General features: G+C 32.8%; 1 protein-coding gene across 1 annotated transcript; it reads left to right on the forward strand.

The window, feature by feature from the left end:
* Positions 1-6,594: 6,594 nt before the first annotated feature.
* LOC102598147 (agamous-like MADS-box protein AGL80) lies at positions 6,595-7,341 on the forward strand. Its single transcript, XM_006346585.1, has one exon. It carries the CDS (start codon positions 6,595-6,597, stop codon positions 7,339-7,341), a length of 747 nt encoding a protein of 248 aa, XP_006346647.1.
* Positions 7,342-14,446: the final 7,105 nt, after the last annotated feature.

A 14,446-nucleotide genomic window follows, 5' to 3' on the forward strand; every position in this document is an offset into this window, starting at 1 on the left:
CCCAATGCACCTGAAGTGCAACCACAAAGAGAAGTTACTAATGCTGAGTTCAGAGAAGCAATTAGAATGTTGAGTCAAGCTGTGACTAACCAGGTTGGTCAGCAAAGAGGAGCTCGACAAGAAGGAGATGACACTACGAGGATTCATGAGTTCTTGAGGATGAATCCCCCAAGTTTCACTGGTTCGAGCACTACTGAGGATCCGGAGAACTTTATTGAAGAACTGAAAAAGGTATTCGATGTGATGCACGTTGCTGATACTGAAAGAGTTGAGCTAGCTGCATATCAGATGAAGATTGCTGCTAGGACCTGGTTTGATCAGTGGAAAGGGGGTAGAGCTGAGGATGCACCACTTGCGAGTTGGGCCTGTTTCAAGGAAGCTTTCTTGGGGCGTTCCTTTCCCCGAGAACTGAAAGAGGCTAAGGTGCGAGAGTTCCTCACACTTAAGCAAGATTCTTTGAGTGTTCATGAGTATGGGTTGAAATTCACCCAACTTTCTTTCTATGCTCCTAAAATGGTTGCGAACATGAGGAGTAGGATAAGCTTGTTTGTTGCCGGGTTGTCTCGTCTATCGAGTAAGGAAGGCAGGGCTGCAATATTGATAGGTGTCATGGATATCTCGATGTTGATGGTATATGTGCAGCAGGTTGAAGAAGAGAAGCTAAGAGATAGAGAACAATTTAAGAGCAAGAGAGCCAAGACAGGAGTGAGTCCGGGCAGCAGAGGAGTAATGACAACCGGTCTTCTTTCCAACATAAACAGAAGGGACCTGCTCCATCATATACTAGGGCGCCTGCACCTAGGAACAAAGGTGAATACAATGGTCAGAATTCCAGAGCTAAACCAGCACAGCCTCAGCATAGGGTGGCACAAATAAGTAACTTGGCTCCTGCATGTGCTAGGTGTGGAAGAACCCACCCAGGAAAGTGTCGTCAGGGCCAGACAGGTTGTTTCAACTGTGGACAAGAGGTTTACTTCATGCGAGAGTATCCAAAGAACATGCAAGGAAATGGTACTGTCGGAGGAACAAACCGCTTATATGCTATCAACAGTCGCCAAGAGCAAGATGATTCACCAGATGTTGTCACTGGTATGATTCAAGTCTTTGACTTTACTGCTTATACTTTGATAGTCCCAAGAGCGACTTTATCTTTTGTAACTCCTTATGTTGCTATGAACTTTGATGTTAATCCTGAGGAACTTAGTGAACCATTCAGTGTCTCTACGCCTGTTGGTGAGTCTATTCTAGCAGAGAGAGTCTATCGTGATTGTCCTGTTTCCGTCAATCACAAGAGTACCATTGGCTGATTTAATTGAGTTAGACATGGTAGATTTTGATGTCATTCTTGATTTGGACTGGCTTCATGCCTATTATGCCTCAGTTGATTGTAGAACTCGAGTTGTCAAGTTTCAGTTTCCAAATTAGCCAGTTTTAGAGTGGAAAAACAAGGGTTCAGCAGTGCCTAAAGGTCATTTCATTTCGTACCTTAAGGCAAGGAAGTTAGTTTCTAAGGGGTGTTTCTATCAATTAGTTCGAGTTAATGACTGAAGTGTTGAGGTACCTCCTATTCAGTCAGTTCCAGTAGTAAAAGAGTTTCCAAAAGTCTTTCCTGATGACGTACTCGAAGTCCCTCCTGAGAGAGAAATAGACTTCGGCATAGACATCATTCCAAGATACTCGTCATATATCTTTTCCGCCATACAGAATGGCACCAGCTGAGTTGAAAGAGCTTAAGAAGCAGTTGAAAGTTCATGAAAAGAATAACCCAACCCATGACTTAGAGTTGATTGCTATAATTTTTGCTTTGAAATATGACGCCATTATCTTTATGGTGTTCATGTGCTTATTGGGTGTTTGAACAGTATGTTTGATGTGACTCCCTTTGCTAAGTAAGAGTAATCTCATTCGAGGACGAATGTTCCCAAATGGGAAATATTGTAACATCTCGCAATTTGAAATAACTAGGAAGAAGCTTATAATTGGAAATAGTCATTTTTGGAAAGAATTAAAAATCTGAAAATTTGTCAAGTAAGGAAAAGTTGAGTTTTGGTCAACTTCAAACGGCCATAATTCCTAGCTCAGGATGAGTTAGGTGTACTTCCAGATATGGTTGCAAATATCTTGGAAAGATCTTTCCACCGCCGTCGAGTTTGTGGAAATCCGAGTTTGTATGAGTGAGTTATGCCTTTTGGAAGTTGGGATGTTAGAATAAGGAAAGTCCAATCCGGATTTATAAAGGGTAGTTTGGTCTTTTCCTTACCCTTTTATTTCAATTCGTTTTTTTGTAATTAATTAGGGGCCTAAGCTGAATTAGATCAGTTTACGCTTTTGGAAGAAGGGTTAGGGTTTTGAGATAAGAGAAAAGAAGAGGAGAAAGAAGAAGAATCGCCAAGATCATCAAAGTTTTACTTGTGGAATTCATCGGGGGTGATCCCTACAAGGTATGTGAGATCTTTTCGTGTTGGTTTAGTTCATCCACACACCAACTTGTTTCAATCCAATTGTTTTGAGTTGTTTACATGTTGAAGAAGTAAGGTTCTTGAAGAACAAATTGTAGAATTCTTGTTGGTTGAGTTGTTGATGCTTGGGGGTGAGTTGATTCATGTTTTCGAGTTTTTTTTCGAGTTAGATTGGTTGTATATTCAGGGTACAATTGATCCTAAGTGTCTGGGGAAGGAACTATGGAAGTTAGGGAGGTTCAGAGAGGAAGAACGGAAGAGAAAAGTCGAAAGTCGCTGGGCAAAAGGGCTGGGGCGCCGCGCCTACCAGAGCGCCACAAAAACGTCTCTGAAATTTGGCCTCTGGCGTTTCGCGCCAGCCAGACTTCTCTGTAGTTTGAGGGCTGGCTCCCCGCGCCTCTCAGAGCACCAGGGACGCCAGTTCTCCCCATTCGTTCCCCACCTTTTCGTACTTGTTCCTAAGCGATGTACCTATGTTTTCTAGTTGATTCCAACACTCTAAGGTACATCTAAACATCATGAAATCATCCATAAACATAAGATCATGAACCTTGAATCCATAATCCAATTCAAAGAAAGTTAAGATCAAAGTCAAAGAAGTTAAGAGTCAAGTCTAGAAGTTAAGAACCAAGTCAAAGCAAGTTTTTCAAGAGTTTTTATTAAACGTTTAAACTTTGTTTTAAGGCTCAAGTTTCAAGTAAAGTAAAGAGTAAAGAGTTGAATTCATTTCTCAAAAGTTATTAGGGAACTAAGTATTCCCAAAGAAATTTATAAATGTTTTCACATTTGAGCAAGAAAGGAACTATGATTTTTCAAAGAGCCTTCGGGCTAGTTTTCATAAAAGAGAACTAGCTTTCTAAATGAAGCAAGCAGGGAATCTGATATTTCCAAGATAGCCTTTGAGCTAAGTATTTGAGCACTAATCTCAAAATCACAGAAGAAGCATGTTTTAAACATAAAGAATTAAATATATTTTTGGGAGTAGTATTGAGCACCGATATAGGGATGCGAGTTCATATTAACTCAAGCCTCCATAAACCATGTAGCCATCATGGGTAGAAAAGGGTCATACATTTTAGATGAATCATTTTCGCATAGACTAGTGGATCCACTTAGTGAGTTAGCTTCCTATATCATGGCAAGGTATATAATGGGCATCGACAACGTGAGGTAAAGCGCTTTATCATCTCTATAGTTCTTAAGTGATAGTTGTCAGTTAGAGAAACTCCCACAGCAGTAGTAGCATGGTTCCTCAAGGGGTTCTGCTTAGTGTGAATAGGGGTATGAGACTTCATTCATGCATTGCATAAGTAGACTTTGAGCGGAAGCATGATTTGTCTTTTTATAATATTATGATTATGAATTGACAACATGTTTTCAACAGTTTTCTTTATATTGCGCTTCTTTTAAACTGCTTTATAATGAAATAAGTTTATTTAAGTATTGAGAAGTTGAAAAGAGCCAAGGTAAGTGTTTCTTTCATAATCTCTTTCGAGCCTATGTTGTTTTAGCATTCCAACTCGCATACTCGTACATTCAATGTACTGATGCCAGTTGGCCTGCATCGTATTATGATGCAGACACAGGTAACTAGGATCGGCATCCGGCGCATTCGTTGATCCCGTGAGCAGTTCAGAGTCTGTTGGTGAGCCTCTTTGCATTCCAGATGACTCTTGTACATTGCTTTCAGTTTTAGTATTAGTATTAGTTCATTAGGATGTAATGGGCTTGTCCCGACATCCATCTCAGTTGTTTAGAGGCTTCATAGATAGTCAGACAGTCAGTTAGTTAATTCAGTTGTCTTTACTTTTCATTTCATATGTTAAAGACTTGAGTTTGCCTTAATGGCCAGTTTAATGTTCCTTTATGACATTCTAGTTACTTCTTAAATGTGTATATGATGAGTTAAGTCTTCCGCTGAGTTAGTAAGCTAGGCCAAGGGTTCGTTTGAGGCCTGCAATGGTCTTCGAGTACCGGCCATGTCCAGGTTGTAGGCTCGGGGCGTGACAAACAAACTACAAATTTAGATATCCGCAAATCAATATTACCATGCCAAATCCATTTAACCGAAAATCCTTCTCATATGGTTGCATCCGGGTCATAATCCATCGCAAACTCTTATTACTGTTATGCTCAATATCCATTGCCATCATCTATAAGTCAACCCTATCATAGACATAACCTTAAACCCAATTATACCAACCAAACCCAAAATGACTAACCCAATTATATACGCACTTTCTTACTAAAATTCTCAATTACCTTCACACAAGTATACTTGTTGGGACTTTCTTTACCCATAAGCTTGTCATTTCAATATCGATCTCAGTTGGAGCTTATATCCACAATATATGAAAAGGCATTGATTTCCTCTTTTATTGCTTATGAAATAAATGTCTTTTCTTTTATGTTTTCTATAATAATCCTTATTTTCTTCTTTATTCATTCTTCATTCTTCATCTTTTAGCCAAAAAGTATGAGGTATCACCAATTTTTTATTTCATTTCGTTAATAAATCCATATCCATCTATAAAATCAACTAAATTTATCTTTTTCCTCTATCACTTTTGTATTCACTCACAACTTTTGATTTACACGGTTTCTTCCTTAATAAATTGGACATAAAATTTTAGTCCACTACGCTTTTATATATTATCATCTTATAATTCTTATGTAATTTTTTATTTCTTGATTATTCTTTCTTATTTTGATTAATATATTGCTTTGTTTGACCGTTATCATTTGTATGAATATGATGACATTTATATTTTATTATTTTTAAGTTAATTGAGTTGATATTGCAAATTTTTTCTATACATGAGTTAGGCCTATATAAATATTATATCGTAATAGAGGTCAAACGTGCAAAGCATGCTTTCAAAACTGGTTATGTTAATAAGTAAAACACGAGATGATGAATACAATATAATGTGAACGAACATATCAAACCTAATATTAATTAAAAGTCAAAATATTTTTTGATAGCGAAACTTAAATGATTGACACTAAAAGTTATTTCGGAAAACAAAATTCACTAAGTAAGTTCAAATTGTGACATTTTAACATTAAACTTAATGCGACAAAACTATGATAAAAATTCAATGAATTTATTGTTTCTTCTTCTTTTTTGACTTTTACAGATAAATATTAGCTTAAAAAAAAAGGATGGAACTTAAATATGAATCCCTAGATGGTTATAGTTTAACTTAGTTACCGTAATGAAGAAGTCTCATCAAAGTAAAATATCGAAATCATTCTTGTTTTGAGTACTTTCCTTAAATAAATAAAATAATACTTCTCCACTTTGCGTCAACATATCATTTTGATTAATTTTTTGTGCAATCAATTGATATTGATTTGCCTCTAAATAATTTAGCTTTCTTAAAAATATAAATTGAGTGACTTCTTGATGAATATCATACCATTAAAAAAAAAAATTAAGAAATATTTAACTTTTAATATACTGAAAAGCAATATAAAATTTCTATTAAATATGCATTTTCTCAAAAATAGAGAAAATTATAATGTGCTTCTATAATCGCTGCAATAACTATAATCTTACACAAATCACAATGTTAAACATTCGATAAATATTTAAATTTCTTTTTGATATAACAATTAAATTTATAGTTTTATACACATTGAAATATTACCGAAATTGATATTTCAAAATTCTACGTCATTTAAAATGTTTAATTGTTTCGATCTTTAATTTTGTACATATATAAAAATTAAAATATATTTTTTTTCACTTCTAACTTAAATGAGTAAGCAAATACATTTTCATTATTCTATTACCACATTTTGTGGATTCTACTTGCTCAAAATTTAAGCCACACTAAATTATTCTCCTTTAAAAAAGTTTGACTCATAAAGATTGATCAAGATAAGACCAGATCCATAAACTACATATATTTTAATACCATAACATCAACTTGGTATGTAATATACCCTTATTTAGTTTCAGTAAAAAATAATTACTAAAAATTCTCTAAGTCAAACTATTCAAAGATTTATAGAATCTAAATTTTTCCTATAAAATGGAGTCTATCCTAGGCAAGGAAACAAACAGCAAAGTTTTTTGATACACATCCAAACAAACATAATTTTTCTCCTCTCTTCTTCCCCATTAGCAATGCCAAGAAGTAAAGGAAAGATTTTATATATTGAAAATGATACTCAAAGGAAAGCCACATATAAGAAGAGACAAAAAGTAGCCTTTAAAAAGGCTCAAGAAATTAGTACTCTGTGTGAGTGTGAAGTAGCTGGCGTCAGATATAGTGAGTACCACAGAGAACCTATGGTATATCCAAATTATGAAGATGCAGTAGAAACTTTTAGGAAGTTTGAGGCGCTTCCACCAGCTGATCAATCAAAAAACATGATGACGACAGAAGAGTTTATGAAGAAAATTATAGAAAAGAAGAAGGAACAATTATACAAGCTACAAAAGGAAAATGATATGAAAGAAAAGACAAATATGATGCATGAAGTGGTAAATGGAAAAAAGATTTCCATTGACATGAAAACTAATGATCTTAATGATCTAATGTATGTCATGAAACAAAATTTGAAAAAATTTCGCAAACTGAAAATTAAAGCTGATGAAGAGGGTTCTGCCTCTCAACCAATTTCTTCTAGTGGAACCAACTCCGAGGCTCAAATAATTCCTTCATCTCCTTCTGCTGAAATGCTCCAAGAATTAGTTCCGCAAATGTATTCTTCTACACCTCAACAAATGGACTCTTCAATGAATAACTATCACAACTATTCATCGTCGGAGTCAATCGAGTGGGATGATGATAGTATTATGTCTTTTTTGATGATTCATATCTCAACAACATTAATGTTCAAGATCCAAACCAAAAAAAATAACTTCTAATTAGTAGAGATTTATATGTCTATGTTGTCCCATGGATAGTCTATGTCTTTTACTATTTTAAATGCATAAGTTGTCTCGTAGGATTCTTCATGTATCTTTACTTTTTCTCCTTATTTTAAGTGTTTTTTTGTTATGTTTCATTCTCTTTTAGTTTGTTATTTCATTCACTTATAATATGTATGCAATTAATTTTTATTTTAATATTTGCTTGAGATTATTATATTTGTTTGACTAATTTATTACTTTTATTATTAATATTTTGGTTATTAAAAATATTTGTATTGTTAGTATGATTTCTAAAAATGATATCGTACACGGTTAAAAATCTAAAAAATCAATGTACACTAATTACTTATCTAAAATTAAAATTAATTAAAGCAATAAGGAAGATTATCGAAAAGACCTATTTATCCGTTTATTGAAAAAATAAGGTTATATTACAAGATTAATAACTTTTCTAGCTTTATTAAGTTAAGAAATATGATATTTTGATTTAAGTTAATTGTCTAAAATTATTTTTTCACTCCCAAAAACATAAATTTGTCTTAATATATTTATATCCTACTGTCATTTCTCTTTGTTTTTGTCATCCTCCTTTGAAAAATTGAGAATTTCATTCCATGTAGAAGGTTTGCTGGATAAAGTCGATATATTATTTGTATCTTTATAGGCTTTTGTCGTTTACATAACATTTGAAAAGGATAAATATATAGGGAAAAAAATCAAAAATATGATAATATATTCTTAAGTGAATTTTGAACTATGATAATTAATAACAGTCTAAATTTGAATACAAAATTGAATTTAAATATATACTAATACTATCCATCAAGGCTACAAACAAGTTGAATACATTATTAATGCAGTGCGTGTATGACCTAAATATCTGAGGGTATTACAAATATGTTATTCCTTTAATTTTTTTGGTTTAAAAGGATGGGTAACTCTATTTTTGATTTCTCATTTGATGTTCAATACCCGTACTACTAATCTTGATTTGTGCCACATAAGGACCTATTCAAGGGGTATGTCTCCCTATCAAGAATGAGTCCTTATGTGTATACCTCCTTGTAACTTTGAAAAGAGTAAATTGTTTAACATTAATTTTAATGATTTCAATAGAAGAGAATGAACTCTCAAAATTTTCTTGTATTTCTTATATATAAAATAAAGATTTGTTATGATATTTTACATAAAAATAATTAAAATGTTATACCACAAAACTGATTGACCTGATCAAATGACTTCTTTTCTACAATTTTCATTAGTTCCACATCTGTCATTAGGGTGTAATGGATAAAGACAATCAAGAACTTTTTGCCTAGAGACTTGGTTGATTCTCATTCATTTTGAACAAGAAAATGTATACATACTAATAAGTAGTAATTAATATACCAAAGTAGATTTAATCCAAACAAATGTTGCTTATACTTATGAATAACTAGAAAAAAATGCATATTCGTTTCACTTTGTAGTGAATATATTGATCAATTATCATCAAATATACTATTTAATTAGTTTTAATAAGGCTTATTTCTTATCAAAATAAGAAGTCAGAGGCAACACCAACAACATACCTGTAAAATTTCACTGAGGGGAGTTTGTGGACGGTAGAGGTAAGCAAACCTCACCACTATTATTAATATTATTCTTCCGCAAATAAAATACACCTTGGAACCTTCTCTAGAACAGATCATGTTAACTCGTCCATCACCAAGAAAAATGGTAAAGAGCTGAGAATTAATCCCTACTGTATTCCCATCTCATATGAAAGTGCTCTGAGTCTCCTCCCACCATTCTTACCCAAGTAAGGGTCTCGACACAAAATTAAATTATTATGACACCTACCATAAATCCCTAGGAGGCAAGCATAAACTCAAATGAAAAGCGATAAAAGGAACTAAATATAACTAGCGGAAGCAGTAATAATATAAAAAGAGGTCCATAGCATAGATATGTATATAAAGATATAAAATATACAATAAGGACCTGAAAGTGACCAAGAAAAATGAATATATTCAAAAAATCAAATCTCGAACTTGATATCATCAGTACAAGAGCGTCTAAAGCACATCAGTAGAGCTATATAAAACAAGTATTTCTAATCAAAATACTAAACATCTAAACAATACAAAATAAGGAAACAAGCAAGCCTCCAAACGTCAAGAGTTCACCACGATGCAAACAACGACGACCTTAGAAGGTAAGGAATTAACAAGGTGACTTGTACCAGATGTTGTATCATAAAAATATATAGGACCTCCAAACGTCAATAGCTCACCACGATGCAAACAACGATGACCTTAGAAGGTAAGGAATTAACAAGGTGACTTGTACCAGATGTTGTATCATAAAAAGATATAGGCGTGTAGTATGAATACCAAATATGGGGTACTCAGTAGATATCCTATGTTTAGTGGGATTAGAAGGAAACTATATAAATATAAGAGGCACGATAGAACTATAATAAGAAAAAACAACTAACTAGAATCATTAGTTATACTTATGGATTTAGTCCAAACAAATGTTGCTTATACTTATGGATAATTGGAAAAAAATGCATGTTCATTTCACTTTGTAGTGAATATATTGATCAATTATCATCAAATATACTATTTAATTAGTTTTAGTGAGGCTTATATCTTATCAAAATAAGAAGTCAGAGGAAACACCAACAACATACCTGTAAAATTTCATTGAGGGGAGTTTGTGGAAAGTAGAGGTAAGCAAACCTTACCACTAGTATTAATATTATTCTTCCGTAAATAAAATACACCTTGAAACCTTCTCTAGAACAGATCATGTTAACTCATTCATCACCAAAAAAGGGGGAAAGAGTTGAGAATTAATCCCTACTGTATTCCCATCTCATATGGAAGTGCTCTGAGTCTCCTCCCACCAATCTTACCTAAGTAAGGGTCTCGATACAAAATCAAATTATTATGACACCTACCATAAATCCTAGGAGGCAAGCATAAACTCAAATGAAAAGTGATAAAAGGAACTAAATATAACTAGCGGAAGAACTAAAGAACGAAGATATCATGCATGTGAAGAAGACGGATCAAGTTTTGTCAAGAAAATTCAACCAAAAGAAGAGATTTGTTAGGGTTTTTCCCTGATTTTCTTTCCTTGTTTGAAGTTTATTTTTTTCCTTAAAGAAAAGTCAAAGTATTACCATAAATGCTTGAACTTTTTCTGAAAGGAAAATATAATTTTCTTCCATATTTGGTTTATTCTTTCTTTAGAGGAAAAGTTTGGAGATCTATAAATTGAAGATTCCTTTTCTCATAGCATAACAAAATAGAATCCACAATGTAGTCGTTTAAGAGTCTTGTTTATGATGAGATTTTCTCTCAAACATCTTTATGTTTTTCAATATTAGTTTTATCATACGTAGGTCATTTGACCGAATCATATCAATAATATATCATTAGTATACTTTTATTTGTCGTCTTATGATTTGCAATTGTAAGCTTCCGCAGGACGCCTAATAACCTTCATAACCCAACACAGACTCCTTCAGAAATTCTGCGCACCTGTGAAAGCTCAACTACATATGTATTAAATGTAAAATCAGGAATTTAAATTACGGGCAACCAGAGCTCATTAACATATGCACAAAATGCAGAAAAGTGCAACTAAAAATTATCCCTCGAGCTCATAAGCAAGAGAAAAATAGTTCATCTTCCAAAGAAAACCTTAGATATTAGTAAATTTAGAAACAAATCTCCTTCAGTGTAACAACCCTTCTCATTATTTGTGAATTTTATTGATTTTTTTATTTTAATCATTTTAGTAATTTTTATTAATAAGTTATGACTTGTGGGAATGAGTGACATGATTTTGATATAAATAAATGATTATTTTATTACTAATAATAATGAAAAAAAGTGACAAAGAAAGTAGAGACAAAATGAATTTTTAAAATAGAAAAGGAAAAAGGAAAAAAGAAAATATACAGGGTTGAAACGTGCAAAGTCAGAGGAAAAAAAAGAATGAGCGCAGTAACTGAGAAGAAAGTACAGAGATAAAAGAAAAGAAAGAAAGAAAGAAAGAAAAGAGGAAAAAGGGGAGGAGAAATTTAAGTTTTTTTTGTCTCAAAGAGTTAAGGTAATGATTCTAGTCTTTTTCATAGATAGACAGTAGTAGTGCATGAGTCTTTTTCATTCCATTGTTAAATGTTGAGACTTGAGTTGCCTCTTTTGGCCAGTGAATGTTTTATTTCTAAAATGTTCTGAGTATTTGTTTTGAGACATTGAGTTAAAACTCGCTTTTGAGTTCATTATTTGATGAGTATGTCTTCCGCTAAAAGTTGAGCCAGGCCAAGGGTTCGCTTGGGGCCAGCAATGGTTCTCAAGTGTCAGTCGCGTCCAGGGTGTAGGCTCGGGGCGTGATAGTTACTTTCAAAAAATTTATGAAGCTTTCCTTATGATATAAAATGCATTGACCATATTCGTGATTATGATTCTTCTAAAAAGGTTTTTACTATGTTTAGCTTGGTCATGCATATCTTGTTTTAGATTATGTCCCCTTATTATCATGTTTTACGTTTTCATGCATATCCCCCATACTTAGTACATTTCATGTACTAATGCATATTTGCGCCTACATTATTTCACTAATGTAGGGCTTGATGACTCATCTACTTCTGTTCATGTCTAGGACAGTGAGCACCTGGAGATTTAAAAACTTGGTGAGTCCCCATACTCCAAGGACCATGTCACCTTTATTGATTTCCTTATGTCTTTAATGTTTTGGATGTTGTATGTGGTTTACGGCTTACTACTTTGATGTGATAGATGGCTTGTCAAGACTATGTTAGACTTATGTTCTAAATGACAAACTCTTTTATTGATATGAAATGCTTTACTCTTGTCTATTACTATGAGTATATGTATGTCAAGTGTCTTGTGTGTAGGTCCTCTCGGGGTCTTATACATCATGTCACATCTAGGTGTACTTTGGATCGTGACATCAAGTAAAACATATCAAATCATGATAAGTTAAAGTCATAAAACATGGACCAAAGTTAATTTATTACCAGAATCGTGGCATACGTATAAAACATAAAGTATGTAGAAAACATATCTTTTGTGGGATGTTTACCGTTAACCGTCTGAGACCATGTGAGCTATAACATGAAATGTGATGTCTTGCTCCCACACCAAAAAGAAATTTTCCTACTTGTCAAGGTAAGGACCATGTTCTAAAGATTAGGTGGATCCACTATCTAGTTTCTTCTAATTGGGACATCCTATAAGGCACGTAGTTCAAGGACTTTGAGAATTACACAAATTCACTTGGTGCTAAGTAAACTCCCAACAGAAATCATTAAGTCATAATATCATATGCATATTCTTTAGTCTTGAAATGGTGAGAATCTAGTAACACCAACTCAATTTTAATACTCAAAATCATAATAATAACTCCTTTGAAATACCATAATTTCATAAAACAATCGACATTTAAAAGACACTTAATCTAAAGCATCTAAATTATGATAATCATTTTCATCATAAAATCACACGTCACACTACTAAAAAATTGCCAAAAAGAGACTGAAAAAAGCGACAGACTCAATCTCGTCGCTTTTTGGCTCGACGCTTTTCAAAAGCGACGGATATCGTCGCTTTTTTTGACAAATGCAACGCCGTCCGTCGCTTTTTTTATTTTTTTTAATCTTCAAAAAGAGACGAAGTCCGTCGCTTTTCTTATTTTTTAATTTTTTAGAATCTTGAAAAGCGACGGACTAAAAGCCCCGTCCGTCGCTTTTCTGGATTTTTCAAAAAAGAAAACCTAGAAAAGCGACGGACTAAAGGACCATGTCCGTCGCTTTTCTGGGTTTTTTTCAAAAATAAAATCCAGAAAAGCGACGGACAAAACCACCCTGTTCGTCGCTTTTTCTGCAATTTTTTTGACAGCAGAAACTACCAGTTTCTGTTGCCCACCTGCAAAAGCAATTCAATTTAATTCAATTCAACCCAATCAATCCCAAAACATTATAAAGAAGCTACACAAAATATAAAACAACAAACTTAAATTAACATTCAAAAATATCTAAATCACAATTTAAAGACTATAAAGATTTTCAAAATTCGTTTCAAGATTTCAAATAATTCAAACTTCAAATTAAGTTCAAATTATGTTCAAGCTTAATTAAATAGTTCATAAAGACTATATTTTATCAATTTTTCTAAAGTTCAACCTAATAATTAGTTCATAAATTCTATAAATCAAGATTCCTAAAAGTTCACAATCAAAAGTTTAAAATCCTACAATAATTCAAGATTCCTAAAGTTCACAATCTAAAGTTTAAAATCCTACAATAATTCAAGATTCCTAAAGTTTACAACTCAAAGTTCTAAAATCCTACAATAATTCAAGATTTACTAACGACTCACAATCTTATAAAGTTCTAAAATCCCTCAATAATTCAATGTTTCTAAAGTTCACAACCTAAAGTTCTAAAATCCCTCAATAATTCAATGTTTCTAAAGTTCACAATCTAAAGTTTAAAATCCTACAATAATTCAAGATTTTCAAAGTTCGCAACCTAATTAAAGTTCTAAAATCCCACAATAATTCAAGGTTTCTAAAGTTCACAATCAAAAGTTTAAAATCCTACAATAATTCAAGATTTCTAAAGTTCACAACTTAAAGTTCTAAAATCCTACAAAATTAAAGTTTTCTAAAATTCACAACTTAAAGTTCTAATATTCTACAATAATTCAAGATTTCTAAGGTTTCACACCCTAAAATTCTAAAATCTTACAAAAATTCAAGTTCCCTAAACTTCACAACTTAAAGTTTTAAAATCCTACAATAATTCAAGATTTCTAACGCTCACAATCTTATAAAGTTCTAAAATCCTACAAAAATTCAAGTTCTCTAAAGTTCACAACTTAAAGTTTTAAAGTCCTACAATAATTCAAGATTTCTAAAGTAAAACCTAAAGTTCTAAAATCCTATAATAATTCAAGATTTCCAAAGTTCACAACCTAAAGTTTAAAATCCTACAATAATTCAAAATTGTTAACGTTTACAATCTTATAAAGTTCTAAATACAATAATTCAAGATTTCTAAAGTTCAAAACCTAAAGTT

Source organism: Solanum tuberosum, unplaced genomic scaffold (genome assembly GCF_000226075.1).
Source record: "Solanum tuberosum cultivar DM 1-3 516 R44 unplaced genomic scaffold, SolTub_3.0 scf00078, whole genome shotgun sequence".
NCBI lineage: Eukaryota > Viridiplantae > Streptophyta > Magnoliopsida > Solanales > Solanaceae > Solanum > Solanum tuberosum.